Source organism: Lemur catta, chromosome 5, assembly GCF_020740605.2.
Source record: "Lemur catta isolate mLemCat1 chromosome 5, mLemCat1.pri, whole genome shotgun sequence".
Taxonomy (NCBI): Eukaryota; Metazoa; Chordata; class Mammalia; order Primates; family Lemuridae; genus Lemur; species Lemur catta.
Window position 1 is genome coordinate 36,124,573 of NC_059132.1, and position 19,700 is coordinate 36,144,272.

Sequence of the window (19,700 nt, forward strand, 5' to 3'; positions counted from 1 at the left end):
CCCCAAATCAGTTCTCTGTGTATCCAGGCCCAGAAAGGCATGGTCTCTGCACTAGAGGGTCTGGAGGATGGAAGGCCCAGGGCATCTCCCCAGCCGGTTGAACTGCTACACTGTCCTGCCCAACTCCCTCTGTGACCTTTGGCAAGTGGTGGCCTCTCTGAGCTGCCATTACCTCTGAGGTGGAATAGGGTGATGGACAGGAAGGGGTGGAGGCACAGAGGGAGTAGGAAGGAGAGGGGATTCATGGGTCCTGGTAGCAAGTGAGGTTTTGGATGTGAAAACTGTTTGCAATGAGTAAAGCTAAGATGCATAGTTTTCTGATTAACAAGGGAGGGGGTCTCCCTGCCCATGTGACCAGCTGCTCTCTCCCCAGGCTGGCACAAGCCTGGGGCTCAGCTCCACACCCCAACTCCTCCCCACAAAAGACTAGCAACATTCAGAATAATTGCTTCTAACCATCCTCATCCTTCAGGTAAAGCAAACCCCACTCCCTCCCCACGGGGCGACTGGGGAAGGGGGTGGAACTACTGGAAGAGATTCTATTTTTCTTAATTAAAAAAATGTAATTATGTCTATTAAGTAACTCCTTAAGCTTCCTTTTTCTCTTCTTGCCTTTCTGCTGTGTTTTGAAGCTGAAATAATTAGGAGGACACCAAATAAGAGAGATCTGAGATTCCTGCTGCACTGTTCAGGAATCCATGATGCACGGAGCCCTTCTCCTGTGCGCCCGAGCCAGTCCTTAGCCCATCTCCAGGCTCAACAGTCCATCTGTCAAGCTGGGACAAACTGGAAATAGTAGCTCCTTCACTGCTGTGAACAATTCCAGATGCATCCCCTCCCACATTTACAGCAACTACTGCCCAAGGCAAAATACATAAATCTTAGAATCAGCCAAACCCTGATTCGAATCTCTGTTAGGTATTTGCCAGTTGTGAGAAACTTACTTTTCTCTTCCTTCAGGAGGAATAAGGCCCCTGCATCACAGGGTTGCTTGAGGAATAGAGGGATGGAGCCGACAGTTATTGGATCCTGATTAAAACCTCCTTGCGGTGCAGCCCCTGTGGGTGGTTATTCTGGTTTTACAGGTGGGCAAACTAAAGGGGGCAGGGCAGGGAGGGGTGAGCTTTGTGAATGGCAGGGCAAGATCCCCTAGGTGCTGTCCTGGATGACCCAACTGGTTCCCTAGAGCTGCAGCCACCCACTTCCTGGAACTGCCTCTTCCAGGGAGCCCTTTGGGTCTTTCTCTGCGGAGAAATCAGGGCCTGGACCCTGCTCATGGGAACTTTCCTCCAGTGCAGGCAGGGTTGGGAAGGTGCCAGCAAGCTGTGCCCAGGGCAGGGAGACAGGAGATACTCTCTGCTGTTTGTCTAAATTGATTCTTCTTCCCTTAACCCTGACCCTCACTAGCCAGTTGCCAATCTGCTTCCTTCTCAAGAGGTGGGTCGTTATTCCCATTTTACAGAGGAAAAAAGTAAAATAAAATAACCAAAGCTCAAAAAAACTGGAGTTCAGATGTGCATGCTGCCAGAAAGACCTATTGGAAAGGGGGCCAGCAAATAATATCAATAATGATTTAAGAAATGACAATAACATCCAACATTTACCCAATCCTAGGCACCCCCATATTACAGATGCGGACAGAAAGGTGAAGTGATTTATCCAGAGTTCCACAGGAAATAAGTGGTTCGAAATAACTTGGAGGCCACCAAATAAGAGAGATTTGAGATTCCTGCTGAACTATCCAGGAATCCATGGCCTCGGGAGCCCTTTTCCTGTGTTCGGCAGCTAAAGGCAGCACGGCTCTCTAAGGTTCAGACAGCTCTCTTCCACGTCAGCGCCTGCTACAGCCGCGGTCCTGCTACTTGTTTTTTCTAAGGTTTCTCACCAGCAATCCTGTGGGCTGGGCATTAGTATGCCCATTTTTTGAAAGGGGAAACCTGGCCCCAGCCAGGTGATGGTGGCAAATGCTAAGAAGTGGGGCCTGATTTGCATGCAGAACTAAAAGTGGTAGGGACCCACAGCTCTTCCCCTGTGGCACCCACACCTCCTGTGGCAAGGAACAACTGGAAGTCTCCGAAAACTTGCCATTCCTTCTGCAAGCTGTGGGACCTGCAGAGACATGCAGCTGCTGTCACCACTTCCCCCCACGCCCGTGTCCATGTGGTGGGCTTCTTCCAAGGGTACAGTGTCGAATTAGGCTCAGCTGCAGCCGATCTCAGGCCAGCCTCTTCTTCCTGCGCCTCGACTTCCGCACCTGTGAAATGGGGTGCCATCCGAAGCTCGGGCTTCAGGAACCTGCATGGCGCTTTGGCAAAGCCTCCTCCTCTCCAACCCTCTTGCTCAGACCCGGGCTCAGATCCGACTCCCGACCTACATGTGTAGTTGGGACGCTGTAGAAAAGCAGCTTGAGCGTCCAGAACTTCGCAAGCAAGGCATTGACCCCAAAGAACCTCGGCTGTGACCCGGAACACCTGTCTACTCTGTTTCCCTGGCTGTGTCACTTGGACAGTGATCTCTCTGGACACCAGGGGATGTGAGATCTGGCTTTCCCCATTCTGCTCGACACCGCACAGGTAAAAAAAAAAAAATGAGCTCAGAGAGGAGCAGCCTTTTGCCTCAGGTCACACAGCGAACGTCGTGGGGCGGGGGTGGCGTGGGGTGTAGGCTGTGTTCTGGAATTCCTGGCGGCCGTTGGCGCCCGCGTGTCTGCCGCTTCTGATACCGGGGTTCGGTAGAATAGGCCGCTAACGAGCGCCCATTAGGAGGAATTGTCACTCCTTTGGGAGCGAGGTCGTCCCATTAGGGAGAATTGTCATTCCTCCTGGAGCGAGGTAGTCCCGGCTCCGCGCAGGCTGAGTGCCGGGCCGAGAGCAATTAACGCGGCTCCGGCGCGGGCAGCCACCTCAGCCCGGGGCAGCGGGGGCGGGGCGCCCGGCGCGGCTGGAGCGGGTCACCCGGCGCAGCCCCTTCCCCCGAGCCCGCCTTTCATCTCCCCGCGCCTGGCGCCTGCCCGCGGCCCAGGCCCGTCTACAGCCCCCTTCGCTGCCCCTCCCCCGCCTCCTCCTAGCCGCCGGGATCCGGCGGTCGGTCCTGGGCTTACTAACGCTGCGGGGCGCGCGCAGCGCTCCACAGTTTGCAAGGAATGTTTTCTCACCCGCACTCGCGGCGCACGTGCGTGGCTGCCCCACGAAGGGGACTGGTTCGCGGGACACGCCCGGGGGAGCGCGGGAAGGTGCGCGCAGAGGCCTCGGCCGCGGGGGGTGATTCCCAGGCCTGCCACTTGCTGCCTGTATGACCTTGGGCAGCGTATTTAGTTAGCCTTCCCTAGCCTTGGGCTTTTCATCTGTGAAATGGGGAAAATTGTCTCCGCCCGCAGCGGTGAGTTGGAAGAGCTAAAAGAGATCCTGGACAGGTTCAGGCACTAAAGCATCTGGTGGCTGAGTTCTCATTGGAACCCCACGTTTCTACCAGCAAATACTGCAGCTACGTAAACATCCCAGAGAACTAGCACTTACTGAACGCCTCTTACTCCACTAAGGGATGAGGTACCCAAACCAGGACATTTTTCAGGCCGGGCTAAATTCTCAGCCCTGGAAATTTTACAGAGTCTACCGCGAGCTCCGTGAAGGCGGCCATGCACTTCATTTTTGGATACCTGGCAGAGAGAAAGAATTCGACAAATTGTTATTGCTTTTGACATACAATGATAGTTTTTTTTTTTTTTTAAGAAACTGAGCCCCTACGCCTTCTAGTTACTTTATATAGTCTATTGAATTTAATTACCACAATAGCCATCCCTGATCGGGACTATTATCTCTTATTCAAGAGATTAACCAAAAAAAAAAAAAAAAGCTGCCTAGAGGAGGCAAAGTGGAGTGCCTAAGGTCAGGCCGCCAGGAAAAGGTGAATAAACGTTCTGAAAACGCAGCCAGGTTGGGGCAAATGCACGTATGGGGCTTTCTATAAAACGGCGAGAGTTGTTGAGGTTCCTGCCTTTTCCCAGCAGAAGACCCTTTCCCAAATTGTCTCCACCCCATTAGAGAGCTAGGGAGGGAGCTGGCAGAGGGCATGGGGTTCTACTGCCTCCCTGGGGCATCTTTCCTATTTATGGCCTGAGCTTGGCAATCTGGTTTTGAACACCGGTTATTTTTTTTCCTTTTATCTGTATTATTTTCCTATTTCTAGCTTCATAATTTTCTTTCCCTGGACTTCAGGATCCCAGAGTAGTGAGGGGAACTTTGGTTTTTCCTCTCCCAGAGAAATTCATAAAAATAAAGGAGCTCCAGTGGTACTGATCTTTGTTTTGAATTTCCCAGGAATAAGCCTGTGAGCCCCTTAGCTGACAAATATTAACAATGTGTTTTCAGGAACAATTATAAAACATTGTCTGGGTCCAGCCCAACTGAAAGTTGAACCCTTTTTGTACACTTTGGCAGCTGAGTGCTAAACGAATTTCAGAGTTGCTTCCAAAATATATAGCCTGTACCTTGCCTTGTACATCTAGAAGGCACAGAGCTTAATCTGGATTTACCTGTACTGTATTTGAGATGCATATCAAGCCAACTATCACCAGGTATGACTCAAGGGGAAAATGCATATATCTTCAGATAGCTTTCATAGTTTTTTTTTTAAACTTTCTCTGAGCTTCCAGTTGGTTAAAAAAAAAAAAAAAGTACGTGTTTCTTGTGGGAGAGAGATTCAAGGGTTTTAAAAGACTGTGTTTCGGACATATTTACTCTTTTACTTTTTCAGGACGACTCCTAATCAAACTGAATTAACTGGCCATTGTAGACTGTTTTTATCCTCTAAGATTCAGATAATACTTTTTCTGGCACTCCCTTGCCAGTGCAGTTTCACTCCAGGTAGATGATTGGGGTGCAGGAAACAGTACATCCGAGAGGTACTCTGGGAAGAGTTTAAGGATCTGTAGGTCTAGAGGTCAAGTTTCTATTACTCTTGAACTGGGGAGGGGGTAGACTCCAAGCCTTGGTCACTTAAATAATTAAAAACAATGTCCCTTCCTTCCAACGCTCTAGGGAATGTTTAGCAAGCATCTGCTGTAGGCAAGGTCCTGAGCTGGGCGACTTCCTATTTACCTCATCACTCGCCGGATAATCGTCCAGATATAGGAAAAAGCAGCTGCCGCCCAGAAAGAATCGTTTGAAGTTATCCTTCTAGGCCCAGCGCCCTGTGGACCTGCGGGGAAATCCGAGGCCTCCGCGCCTCAAAGCTCACTCTCCCCTTTCCTAGGCTGAGACTGCCATCGCTGAGGCTTTGGGGTGTAATTACCGAGGGTATAATTTGGAGTGAGGGGGGGATATTTATGCTTTTTCAAAAAACTAGGTGCAATGAATAAAAATGTGCTTCCCCCAAAGGTACACCGGCCTGGGGTATGCAATCTTGGAACCCGGTATTTCTGAGATTTCAAGGTGAAGAGAGTCAGTAGATGTTATTGGCGACTTTTCATCCCGCCTCATCACCCTCCTAGGCAAACAATGGCATCCAAACACACATGACAAACACAGGCTCAAACAAATTCAAGAACACACATTTGCACTGTCTTGAGAAAAAGATTGGATCCGAATCTCGCCCCAAAAGGAGATTCAAGGGACAAGAAAACACGCAGATTTCAAGTTTCTAAAAGTGCACTGGCATTGTTTTCAATGTGGAAGAGATGGCCACAACTGGTTTAAATTCTCCACTCGGAACTATTTGGGAGAGAGCAGCTGCTGACTACCTCTGGGGCTCCCTCCGCCCCTTTTGTCTAGGGGAACAGTTATAACAGCAAAGGCTGTTAAGAGCTTGCTAGTGGCGATAGTCTTCTAAGCGTCAAGTATATACCATTGCCTTTAGCAGGGATGCTACCCCGTGTTTTTCAGTGCTGACTCCCAGAATTGTGAAGTGAGCCCAGTTGTGGAGTACAGTAGGCGCTTCAGAAATGTTTCTGCAGTGCCAGTTGGAGATTTGAAAACGTATTCTGGCGGGGTCGGGTAGCGGGGTGGGCGCGGGGTACCTTTTAAAGAGGGGTCAAAAGAGAGAAGAAATGGGACTCGGCGAACTTCCTCTTTAAATAATCGACCTTAATTACGTCTTGGGCTTTTCAGTTTCGCTGTGATTATAACCCTTGAGGGATAGCCTAATAACAACTCTGCTGACTGCTCCTGTAATTAACTCCTAATTTATTTCAAGCAGGGGGAAGGAAAAAAAAAGCCCCAGCCTCCTCTGGAAGAGCCAATCGGAGGCGAGCGACTGTGGCGTCAGCGCCAGGCCCGGCGCGCATTGGCCGAGCCGAGTCTCCACTTCCCCGTGAGGAAAGGCTCGGCTCCCCGCGCGTCCCTCCCGTCTCCCCCCCAAAAAGTTGGAGTCGCCGCTGCCGGGTCGCCAGCGGAATCGGGCGCCGGGAGCTACGGAGGGCAGAGAAGTCATGGCTTCTCCGTCCAAAGGCAGCGACCTGTTTTCGTCGGATGAGGAGGGCCCGGCGGTGGTGGCGGGGCCGGGCCCGGGCCCGGGGGGCGCCGAGGGGGGCGCCGAGGAGCGCCGCGTCAAGGTCTCCAGCCTGCCCTTCAGCGTGGAGGCGCTCATGTCGGACAAGAAGCCGCCCAAGGAGGCGTCCCCGCTGCCGGCCGAGAGCGCCTCGGCCGGGGCCACCCTGCGGCCACTGCTCCTGCCCGGACACGGCGCCCGGGAAGCGCACAGTCCCGGGCCGCTGGCCAAGCCCTTCGAGACGGCCTCAGTCAAGTCGGAAAATTCCGAAGATGGGGCGGCATGGATGCAGGAACCCGGCAGATACTCGCCGCCGCCAAGTGAGTGCGCGCCCAGGCCGGGATCAGGGGTGCTGGAGGAAGCTGGGGGCGGGTATTCCAGGCTGCGGGTGCCGAGAGTCTTTCTGCGCGCGCCGCACGCCCCGGAAAGCAAGCCTGGCAATTCCCGAGCCCTCCATACCCTGGGAGTTCAGCGCGTCGTCCGCATCCAGGACTCCCGCTGGGTAACACCCGCGCTGTGTGTGTCTGAGATCCCCGGCTATAGGAGCGTTCAACCCAGGAGCGAACCCCAGCTGTGTTTGCGGGGTCACTCTCTGTCAGTTTCTACAGCCCTCGGTCCTGCGCCCCGGCCATTTGGCTTCTTGTTTCTCGGTCCACCGGGGTCTCTGCCTGGGGAATAAGGGGGATACACTTTAATGAGCACTTGCATGTGTGCCAGACACGAGGCGGTACCTTACCTCCTTTCAAAACTCATAACCCTGCGAGGTGCGCCAGCATTTTAAAGATAGTTAACTGGACTTAAGTAGACACCGAGTAGAAATCATTTTCTTTCGTGGGTTCCGCGGGTGTCAAAGCCGAATCCCACGAAGTGATAGTGGCAGAAACTGATGCGGGGAAGTAATGTCTCCCCGTCGTCCCCGCAGCCAGCACCTCTTTGGCGAGGTTCTGAGCTTCGCTGAGAGCGGGCTGGGGCCATATGCGTGCGGGCTCTGCTTGGCTTATAGTAATAATTAACAGAATTCCAGCAGGGATTTTACAAAGTGATGCTCATTAGTTCAGCAGATCGGATCCTCGCTAGAATCCCCAAGTGTGGGCAGAGGCACGGGACCTGTGACTACCCTCTTTTTCAGACGTGGACGCTGAGGACTGCACTTGCTCGACCCAGGTCACTAACAGCCACGGAATTGGGCGCAGGGCACCTGGTGTCCAAGTCCTGCTCCTCCATTCGGTGCCCTGGCCACCTCTGCTCCCTCTCCCGGGGTACACCAAGGTCCACACCTGCACCCCACAAGTGAGGCTGTGATGATTTCTCCTCCCCCTTAGACATCCATTTTTGGGCCTCAGGTCCTTTTACAATTTGGAGAAGTCATTGCCTATAGCTCCCTTTACTTCTTTCTCTTGGCCTTTAAGATTTCTCTACCCTGACCCTCTCTCTACTTCCATCATTCAGCCCTCAGGACTGGAGATGCACAGTATATTGTGAACAAAACAAGGCCATATACCCAGGCGTCAGTGGCTGTCCCCTTTGGCAGTCTCTCTCCACCCTGTTAGAAACTCTGAAAGACTCAAAGGGCCAGGAGATTAAGGACTAAAAGAATTTAAAATCAAGTTTGCACAGTGCTTTACAGCACTTTTCACCGTATTATCTTATCTGATCGCCTCTGTAGGGCAGCAGCCGGCCCCTTGTTAACAGATGAGAACATTTCAGCAGAGTACTGAGGAACTGGCAGTTTGGGCTTGACCAAAGACGGGGGGGGGGAAGCTTGGGAACATTTAATGATCACCTACCAGGTGGCAGACCTGGCTCTGAGCAATTCTAAAATTTAGTGCTCAGACCCATGTGCTGGGATTGGTGTTACCCATTTCATTGACTGTGAAAAAGAGGCTCAGAAACATTAAGAGACTTAATTTGTTTAACAAATATTGAGTGCCTATAGATTACTAGGCCTGGGACTGTGCCCAGGGGTGCACCAAGAATACAGACCTTAATGGAGTCGTGTTCAGAGGTCAGAAGTCCCTGCATCCTTAGGCCTGGAGGTCTGGGAGGACTGTGCCCCAATAGCCTTATAAACATCCCTGCCCTGCACTCAAGCTTCCCTGCTCTTGGTAAGGCAACCTTGGGCCCTGGATGTGATCTTTCCTGGAAAAGAACCGGAAATTCCAAGAAAAGATTTTATTTTAAAACATAAAGGGTTGTTGGTGCTTTGGGCCTGGAGGTGGCAGTGGTTGAAGCAGTGGGTCCAGGGAGTGCCAAGCTTGGAGCGTGGGGCTGGAGGCAACCACACGCCTAGGCCTGGTTTTGTAATTCGGAGGAAGTAGGATAAATGCTGTTTTGCCTTGTATAATGGCATCCTTCCTTTGGCTGGTTTAAAATGGGGTGGGGGTTGGCAGGAATTGGGGAGAGCTTCCCTGGGAGGAAGCCTCCAGGCTTCAGGGCTTTGATACACATGTGCAATCCCTGGGGCCTGGGTTTCATAATTCAAATGGATCCCGAAGGAGCAGCTGGAGTTACCCTGCCCAGGCACGGAGATCCTTCTAACCCCCAAGTAGAGCCAGGAGCAAGTGTATACACTAGGGGCTTAGTATCTGAGCTGAGACACCTTGGGTCCTCCTGAGAGCCAGGCCAGGTTTGGAAAGGGTGAGAATTTTGCAGGTCTCTCAAGGGTCTCCGTTGGCTGCTGTTGTTAGTTAATTTGTAAATTAAGAAGTAGGTTCTCCAGCTCTCCGGTTTACTTAAGGATTAGCACATGCAAAAGCACAGATTTTGATGGTCATTTCTTACCCATCTCTCTCCAAGATTTCTCTTCTTTGATGACAGAAACTGCTACCTCTTTATTTTTCAGTAAGTAAAGTGATGGTTAATAATGTGACACCAGGACAAATCTATCTCTCGCTGGAAACGGAGGCCGGGTTGGGACTTGTGCTGTGTCACCCTCAAGTATGAAGTGTAAACTCTTTTTTGGGCCACCAAAGTAACTAAACAAGAAATGCAACATTCTCCCCATGAGTATATTGAAGTTAATACTGTGGCTACATTTGGAAAATTAGCATAGCTCATAAAAGCCAGGTGCAGAAAATTAATTGTTTAGCATTCTATCAACTCAGCTCTACCTCCTCCCCCTACCCTGGAGGAAAACAAGTTAGTTGATGCTGTGGAATCACAAGGATGCCCCAGTCTTATGATTTGCTATAATTGGATCCATTTTAAATGTGTAGTCTGGATGCTGTTGGTATACCTTTATTTTGCTTGTTACCCTCAACTTCTAAATTTTATCGACAAACTAATCATTTACACATTTGCCTTAAACCATAGAATGGTAGAGGAGATGACTAAGATGTCATCACGTGCTCTCAATTCGGAGGCAGCATGATCTCCCCTGACATTTACATTTATGGGCAAGCTAATTTTTCCCTTCGTCTTAGCAAAGTTTATATTACAGAAGCACCAGGCCAAGAAACTTATCCCACATCCAGATCTTTAAAACGATGTTCTGGTTTTATAATCTGTAGACTGGATGGAGTGACAGCTGTGTGGTTGTTTACTGCCTGGGACTGCCCCCAAGTCCAAAGATGCTATTAATTTACCACAGACCTTATCTGCATGATTATGCTTCATAAGTATTCTTACACAATCCAGTTTCGCCTGGTTCAGAGAGGGAACCAAGGGAAACAGCTATTCCAGTTGTTGAGACCCTCTTCATTCTCCTTCTCTTTTGTGATTATCTCAGCATCCAAGGAAGGTGAGGATAATCAGGAACTCAGCCTCCCATTTTTAGAGACAACAGAAATTGAGCTCAGGAAAGATGGATTTTTATTTTTCTCAGAGAACACTTGACTTCCTTGACTTATGACTTATATTCTATTTCTATTATCTGTAATCCTGTTTTCCACACAGAAAGTTCTGTTACACCATTAGATTCCCCAACTTTTCATGAAAAGACTTATTTTTTAAAATAAAGCAACTTACCTGTTTCAATATGGTCCTTCTCCATTCCCACCTCCCCCAAAACAGACATCGTTTTGACAGAGGTATCTTTTTGAAAGATGAAACAAGATACGTGTATGCACTTGTGTGTATACACACATCTAACCTACCTTTTTTTTTTTTTAAAGCTGCTTGATTTCAGTTGAGAGGAAAGGCCTGTGGGGACAAACTTGCTAATCTGCTCCCCTCTCTGTTCCCTAGGACACATGAGCCCTACCACCTGCACCCTGAGGAAACACAAGACCAATCGGAAGCCACGTACACCCTTTACCACGTCCCAGCTTCTTGCTCTGGAGCGCAAGTTCCGCCAGAAACAGTACCTCTCCATTGCAGAGCGTGCGGAGTTCTCGAGCTCTCTGAACCTCACAGAGACCCAGGTCAAAATCTGGTTCCAGAACCGAAGGGCCAAGGCGAAAAGACTGCAGGAGGCAGAACTGGAAAAGCTGAAAATGGCTGCAAAACCTATGCTACCCTCCGGCTTCAGTCTCCCTTTCCCCATCAGCTCGCCCCTGCAAGCAGCATCCATATACGGAGCGTCCTACCCCTTCCATAGACCTGTGCTTCCCATCCCGCCGGTCGGACTCTATGCCACACCAGTTGGATATGGCATGTACCACCTATCCTAAGGAAGACCAGATCAATAGACTCCGTGGTGGATGTTTGTTTCAAAGGGTTGCCTCCCCCTCTCCAAGAAGGCAGTACCAGCCCAGTACTTCTGCTCTGCAGGCCTTGCATGCACCACCCTAAGCGGCTAGGCCGACAGGGCCACACGACATAGTTGAAATTTGTGCTTTAGAAGGAGGCACCAAGCCCTGTTTTCTTGGTAATCATCCAGTGCCCCTTTCTCCTTTCACAAAGATTGGCTGTGATGGTTTTTACATATAAATATATATAATAAAATATAATACATTTTTATACAGCAGACATAAAAATTCAAATTATTTTGAAAGGCAAAATTTATATACCTATATATACTTTTTCCTATATATCACCTTCTTAAAAGACTGCTTAAGTCCATTTGTTGTATTTTCTTAAAGGGGGAGATAAATTATTTGCAAAATTTGCTAAACTTTGGTGATTTTGATAGGATGATTGACTTTTGCTTACGGAAAAAAAACCCTTAGAATTAGACATGATGCACATAGAAAGTATTAGAAATGGTGGAATTCTTCAAAGTGAAGGGGACACATCAAATTTTTGCATTTTACTTGCATTAAAGAAACCTCATAGATACTACCATATTTGGCCTTATTCATCCCTGCCCCCACATTGTTAAAGTTTTACCTTTTTTGGGGGGGGGGGTAAAATCAGTAATGCAGATGAGAAGAATCCTGAGAATGCCTGGGGTGAGGTTGAAAATGGGAACACTTCCTAATTCTTCTCAAGGCTGTTAACTGCATTTCAGATAATAGGAGGGTAAAAAGTTAAAGCCTGTTAGGGGGAATTGATGGTTTCTGTGAAATACTACGTGTGTGTGTGTGTGTCTGTGTTACACACGGCAAAGGTGATTTGGGGGTGTGTGTGGTAATTTCCTGCTTAAAAAAGAGTATCTTGTAACCATTACCTATATGCTAAATATTCTTGAACAATTAATAGATCCAGAAAAAAATGCTTTCTCTGTGTGTGTACCTGTTGTATGTGCTAAACTTATTAGAAAAATTTATATACTTTTTAACATGTTGGGGGCAGAGGGTAAAACCATGTTTTGACTTGCTAAAAATGGTGTTGTCAAACAGCGCATTTAGCTCCCTGGTATTTCACTTCTTGTCCATCTTTCCCCTCTCTTCAGTACACTTTTATCCCTTTGAAAGGGTGCCTTGTACAATTTTATATATTTTATTGAAGAGTTATTTCTTATCTCTTATTCTGAATTAAATTAAATGTTTGTTTTATTGCAGAAAAGTTTGTTCAAACTTACAATTATTTTAAGAGGTGCTCTCTTAACTGGGCCTAGCTCAAAAATGCCATCAGATGGGGGTAGGGTCTGGTATTTTTTATTATTTTATTATTATTTAAATGTAAATCAAGAGTTGTGGCCAGATTCAAGCCATGTTGGGGGGGGGGGGTGTTGGTGGTAGCAGGAAGTCAATTGGAAAAAATACTGAAATACTTTGCAATCAATGTTCCCTGTGGCAGCTTGTGTTACTCATGGAAAAGACGTGAAATTGCTGTTAGTTTTTCAGAAAAACTACATTGAAAGATAAGTTTAAAAGAAGCAGTGAGGCAGAGGGACTGGCCAGAATCTTAGTAGTTTGTAGATGATCAAGGGAAGATCTTGAACTTGAAAACTCCCAGCTACCAAAACAACAAACTTAAAGCTGAGGGAAAGAGAAACATATCGCTTTGCAAGTGTAGATGGTAACTAGCCGGCTTCACTGGGTCCGGGTGGGGTGAGTGTTGATGCCTTGTGCCCTTTCTGGAGCGTGTCAAATCGCATTCCGTTTACCGTTCCTATATCCTTCCGGGGAGATGGATCTTCCACCCCAACCAAACACTTTTACGTTTGAAGAGGGAAGTTCGGCCTCCCTATCTCGGTGGAAACTGGATACGGACGCGGCCAAGCTTGGGTTTTGAGGCATCACCATTAAAATAAAATGGCGATGGGTGGGGAGACTGAGAAGGATCTTAAACTCGGATTTCTGTTGGACAAATAAATCCGAAGTGGCTCCTGATGATATCTATGTCAGGTCTATTTTCGGGTGGGAGGCCCTGGTGACCCTGGGAACAGAGGCAGGAGGGAAGCGAGAACTTGCAGCGGAAAGCGCACGGCGGACACATTAGCGCCTGGCACCTACTGGCGTGGCGCTTCGCCCGCGTTGCCAAAGTGCCCGCGCGCACTTTGGAGGTGGGCTCCGGAAACTCCATTTGCCTGTGGGGCCGCGGCAGCCGCGGGTCGGGCACCCTGTCCAAGAGGTTTCACAGCTTCAGCGCGGAGTGTGACCCAAACCGAAGGGTCTACTGGAAGGTGACGGCTGATAAAGAGACCCAAACCTACCCAAATATGCGCCTCCGCCATCCCGCTGAGGCTCTCTGGCTCGAACTCATAACCCGAGCCAGGAATCCAGCCATACTCATTTAAGGGATGCGTTTTCCAAAGGCCAAAGCCCTTCCCGGTTTCGTCATCAGCCGCCAAGTTGGGTCCCTAATTAGCCTGTCCAGCGAGCTTCCTTCCCGGCGCCGCTCGGACCCCGCAGCCCCGGGCGATCTCGGCCCGGTGGGGGATTCGGAGACGCGGGCTCCGGGGTAAGGCTCCACTCGCACCGGGTAGGAGGAGGTTGCGATTCAGAGTCGATTCGGAGAATCCGGGTGCGTCGTGCGTGGCTGGCGGGGCACACTGGAATCCCGCTGGTAGGCTGCGCACCATCCCCATCACCCCAGTTGCCAAAACTTGAGGCTGGGAGAGGGAAAACTTTTACTCCGGCTCAAACTTATGCACCCGAAGCTAGAGGTGGATGGGGTGACCGAGTTGAGGACCAGGCCAGAGGTCAGTGGGGCCCCGCTGTCGCACGAAGTTGGGTTCAGCAGTCACCAAGGTCTGGGGGGCGGTCAGGCTTGGTGGGGCACGCGGGGCGCTGCATTTCAGAGGCTAGATTGACAGCCTGTGGCGGCAGAAGGACCCTCACTCACCAAGGACCAGCTCAGCTGCGCATTGGAAATGAAAGCCGAAGATGCCAGCGTGCGGGCTTTGGACATCCTCCGCATCCGCTGTCAGAAGCCTGGCACACAAATCCACCCTCCCTTCCATACTTTCAACGCTTTCGTCCAGAACTTTTCTAGAGACACAGCTCTGCTTTTTGGAAAGAAGGGAACAAAGCAGGGGGAATCAAATTTAGGGAGCCCCTGCAGAGTGCAGAACCAGGCATTTTGTCGCATACGTTCTTTTAGTTGTCACACACCTTTTGAAGAGGTATTATTGATACCATTTATAGTTGGGGATGCTGAGGCACAGAAAGGTGGCTCACTAAGTTCAGAGAGCTGGTATGTGGGGGCAGGGGACTCCAGGCCTAAGTGTGAGCTGAGGAGGTGGGCATCAGGGTTGGCAAGGGCAGGCTCCGCAGGAGCGGTCTCAGAAATGATGCAGGGGGCCTAGGGAACCCTCCGGGTCCCCAGACCCTGAGAACACAGGTCTGGAGTCTCTCTCTGGCCCCCTTCCCCATCCCGCATAGCCCTGAGGGGTTTCCGGCTGAGGATTCCAGCTCCTGCATCGCTTTGGACCTGGGGCTCCGTCCAAGCCCCCTCCCCTCCCCTCCCCTCCCCCTCCCCTCCCCCTCCCAGCCCTGCCTGCGCGATGGGGGGGGGGGGCCCGCAGGAGGTAGGCAGCGAAGGCCTGGCTGAGAGCGGGCGCTGGCGAAACGTCTGCCTGACCCGACTGAAAAGAGGATCCCTGCCTTTGAGCAGAACCTTGTCTGACCGAATGAAAACTCCCACGGCCATTCTTTGCTATAAAAGCCGCTCATTTGCCACGGGTTGGAGAGGCCATTCCCCCACCCCCACTCCCTCTCCACTGCTGGGTTTGAAATAAGCATAAACCTCATTTATAAAAGAACGCACGTCACACACACTCCCTCTCCGAAATCACAGGGCCTGGCTAGTGAGGTTGACTGTGCCTGTTTTCCCCTTCCGTGTAAGTAAAACTGTTCCCCCCTACCCCCCAGATGGTGATGCTGCAGGCCCCTTGAACAAATAAAGTGACCACAGCAAGGAGGGGAAGCCCTCTGTCAACTCCTGGACTCCTTCCTATACCTCTTCTACCACCCCCAGCCACCTCTCACCTCCTCCCGCCTATGAACTAAACAAAAAGCAGTAAAATTACTTTCCAAAATAGCCCGCTTCAAAGCAGAAGGGAGTACCAGGCTGCGGGAATCTTGAATCCTGCCCTGATAAGGTTTATAATAATCAAATCCAAACTCCATCCACCTCCTTTGACTCCTTCCAACCTCCTCCGGACCCCTCTGCATTTGTTGATGAAAACACTTTGATGTCCTGAGTCCTCCAAACAATTATTATTATAATTTTAAACAACCTGGTATTTTCCATTACTAACGGCTCAGGCTTTGAAGTTACACCTCATAATTTCCTAAATTAAATAAATCATTTTAAGTTTGCACTGGGAGGCTTTTAATAGCAGAGAAAGGAATATCATTATCTTATTGAGACCCAATTGTGGTGGCTCCAGTTTGGCTGTAGCTAGGGGCAAAGTAGGCTCGCTCTAACAGACATACTTTATTAACCTCCCATAACTCTTGAAAGAACATTTTTATATTTTCTTTGATTTCCCCCCTCCCTATCTTGTTTTAAAGCTGCCCCAACCTTTAATTAGTGCCTAATATGAAAAGCATTATTTTTTTAATGCTATGTAATTTACCAGCGGCAACAGGCCAACTTAACAATTGTTTATTAGACTTGGTTTTTCACACAGGGCAAAGAATGCCGCTCCAAACCCAACTTTTCATGGGTGGTTGCACTAATTAATACAGTGTCTGAGGCTCCTAGGGGGTTTTTTAATATTGAAGCCTATGGGGGCGGAAGGGGGTTTTAGAAGTCCAGCTCCTGCCGACGACGTTCTCTCTGATTTCTTTCATGCTGTTTTGATCCTGTCTGTGGTGTCAGCACAGACAGAAACTGCTCCCTGGCTCCAGGATCCTGAGGCAACACACCCGGGAACCCCCAGCACCTCCACTTGTGATTTAGGTCTTGCGGGGGCGGGGAGGGGGGGCGGCCCAGGCTTGGGGGGCAGGGAGCCCACAGCTCACTCCTGGCATAGGTGTGGGGGCTCCGCTCCTCCAGCCTGGAAAGAGAAGAAGCTGGTCTGCTGCTTGGCTTGGGAAGGAGTCAGGCTCTTGGGGGCAAATGCCAGGTCTCCCAGGCACCAGGCGGCACTTGGCTCTGGGCACAGACTTTGCAGAGACCGAGGCAGGGACAGCGAGGGGGTAGGGGAGAGGCGGGGGGGGGGGGGGGGGGGCGGGGACCCAGGCCAGCGTCTTCCTGTCTTTGCTTTCCTCTGACTTTGCCGTTCTGTCTTCCTCATCCTTTTGTCCCTCACTTCCCTTTCTCATCTTTTGTCCCCTTCCCTCCTGTCTTTCCCCTTGTTTGTCTCTCCTTTATTAAATTTCCCCTCCTTTTATTCTTCTTCATGTCTGTCCCACTTTATATCTTTCTAACTTTTTCCTCTATCTTCTGTCTACAATTTCTTTTCATGCTCATTTTTAACTGTCTTCTTTTCCTCCCCTTTCTTTCTTTGCTCTTCTCTGCCTGTCACTTTGCTCCTCCATCGTGTCTCTCAATCTTTTTCCATTTCCTGATTGATTCTCATTCCCACCTTCTCCTACTTCCCCTCTTCTCCTTCCCTTTTCCATTCTTCTTCCCCGGTTCCTGCGATTTCGTGCGCGATCCGGGGAGCCCGGCCGCGCTCGGCCTGAGCGGTGCGCCTTGCGCTGCGCCCCGCGCGGGGGCTCCTGTCCCCGCGTCTCCTCCGGCGCCTTCCCTCCCCGGCCGCACCTGGCAAGGGAGCAAGGGAGACACCTTCGCGCAGGAAGGGGGCACGTCCCCCAGGCTCCCCCGTGGAACCCTGGGCGTCGCGGGCGAGAAGGGCAGTGTCCAGGAGCGCTGCCCCTTCCGCCTGGCCCGCCGCGGGCCGCCCGTTTGATGTCGCGGGCTCGGCAGGAATGCGGCCCGGTTATCAATCACCCAGCTGGATCCCGAAGGTCTCGGCCTAATCACATTTAATTGCTCATGGAGGCCCACTCTCGCCCCAGGCCGGCCGCCGCGCTCAATTACTCCCCAAATACCTGCCATCAATAAATGCGGCACACGAGATCGCAGCCGACCGGGCGCCCTCATTCCCGCCCCCGGCCCCCATCATTAAACTTACACCTTGACGCCCCCAGGAGCAAGCCAAGCAGATAATAGCAGGCCCCTGTTACTGAGCGCTTCCCAGCTGCCAAACAGCGACGCTCTGCGATTCACACCCATCAGCTCGTAGGTGTCTCACCACCGGCCTGGAGATGGTACTATCGTCTCCTTTGGAGCTAAGGGAACCAGGCTTAGATCATTCATTAACCCGCCCGAGGAGGCAGAGAAATGCAGTGGCCCAAATGGGATGGGACCTTGCAACCCCAGGATGCCACAGCCCATGGACGAAAGTACGAAACAATAGTGCCTCCCAGAGGCCGGAGATTTACCTGTGGCCGGGGGCACTAAGGTGTGCTGACCAGCACCTTAAACCAGGTACTTCTTATTTATTCAGTATTCAGGCAGGAACTTATTTGTTCCTTCCACCAACTTTGTGAAGTAGGCACTCTTAGCCCCATTCTCCAGATGAGGACACTGGGGCCTGCGACGTGATGTGAGCTGGGGGGAGCTCCCCTCAAACTGAGTCCCTGGCCAGCCTCCAGCCTGAATACTTCACCCCTCAGGACTGCCCTTCCCTGCCCTCCTCCACTCTTTTTTAATTCTATACCTTCAAAGCAACCCTGAAATTCAAGAACTACACTTCTCCCATTTTCACAGAGCAGAAAAGTAGATTTCAGAGAGCAAACTGCCCAGAGAGGTAACGTCAATGTGGAGATCACACAGTGGGTGAGCTCAGAGCCCAGAAATGTTGGTCCCAGCCCCAGCTGTTTGCATTATGCTATCCTGCTTCAGCTAAGAGTCTTTGCTTTAAAAGAGAGTGCCTCAGGCTGGGTATGTTGGCTCATGCCTGTAATTTTAGCACTTTGGGAGGCCAAGGCAGGAGGATTGCTTGAGGCCAGGAACTGCAGACCATCTTGGGCAATAGCAAGACCCTGTCTCTACAAAAAATACAAATATTAGCCATGCGTGGTGGTGCACTTGGGAGGCTGAGGCAGGAGGATGGCTTGAGCCCAGGAGTGTGAGGTTGCAATCAGCTATGATGACATCACTGCACCCTAGCCTGGTCAACAAAGCAAGACCCTGTCTCAGAAAAAAAAAAAGAGAGAGAGTGCATCATGTCTATATTTTATGTGGTTGGCCATTCATGAGGAGGTAATAATTATACATCTAAACAAAGATGAAGGTGATGAATGCTATGGAAAGGTAGCCTCTGACTTCCTTTATTCATACCCTTTCTTAAACCCTTGTATTTATGTTTAAAACACATTCCAGTGTCCAAAATACTCTCATATTCAGGATCTCGTGTGGCCCTTAGGGCAATAGGTGGGGAATTATTATGATTATCCCCATCTTAAAATAAAAAGAGTGCCCAGAGAGGTGAGGTGACTTGCCTAAGTAAGGTGACACAGCAAGGAAGCAGCCATGCTTGGCAGCGAGCTGTGTGGAATCCTTCTACCTAGATGATGTGAAGTCCTCACTAGATTAGAGGTCTGTTTGGGTTTTTTTTTTTTTTTTGGACTCAAACAAGTGTACATTTCTCTGAAAGGGGTTTCTGGGTTGCAGGGCCTGATATAAAAAGAGTTATTTAGTGGCAAAACTTTGCCTATTTTTATTTCAATGCTGAGAAAGCTTGATGATGGAAAAACTGACTTTGTAAAGAAATCGCATCTAAGACGTTAAAGTGCTTTTCGAAATTCCATCACAGAAAATTACCTGAAAGGTAGTGGTGATGGATGAGCCCGTTATTGATGTGAAATTGGCCAATTTAAGGAAAGTCTGAAGGCTGCAAGTGTTCATCTCCTCTCCCCTCCCACTGCATTGGCGGCTCGGCCCGGGCTAGTCTTTCCGGTTGGATTTCTCTTTGTTTGGCGGTGGGAACAGAGAGAAGCCAAAAAGACAACGTAGAAAATCCCAGGGGTGGGTGTGGGGAATATGATCTCGCACTCGAGAATTCCAGGGAAGCAACTGGGCAGTGAAGTCATCCTGAATGGATGTGGAGTGGGGGCGGGGCAATGTGCCTCAACATCAGTGTCCTCCCTGGGAGCCGGCAGTGCGATGTGGCCACTCCCTTTGGGACTAGATGTCCAGATCTAAACTATTTCTAGGTTAGGGGCATCTGTGCCTGGAAAGATACCACTAAGCCACAGCTCACTTTGATGAGAAGATAAAACTGTTTTTGTTTTTTGTTTTTTTTCCCCTTGCAAATAGCAGGCAAGTGCCAAGCCTTAGGAGGAAAGATTTCTAGTGCCTGGGGCAGATGAAATCTTTTGTCAGGGGCCACAATACCCAAATTTTCTTCCACATGCAATCCCTGGCTAAGTCTGGGACTCAAAAAGCCCCCCTCCCCCACCATGCTTTTTAGAACAAGATAAATAAAATGA

The 19,700-nt window shown here is 50.1% G+C and overlaps 1 protein-coding gene across 1 annotated transcript; it reads left to right on the forward strand.

The window, feature by feature from the left end:
- The first annotated feature begins 6,299 nt into the window (after positions 1–6,299).
- Positions 6,300–12,390, forward strand: MSX2 (msh homeobox 2). Its single transcript, XM_045552717.1, has 2 exons — positions 6,300–6,803; positions 10,669–12,390. Exons 1-2 carry the CDS (start codon positions 6,425–6,427, stop codon positions 11,091–11,093), a joined length of 804 nt encoding a protein of 267 aa, XP_045408673.1. The 5' UTR covers positions 6,300–6,424; the 3' UTR covers positions 11,094–12,390.
- The last annotated feature ends 7,310 nt before the right edge of the window (positions 12,391–19,700 follow it).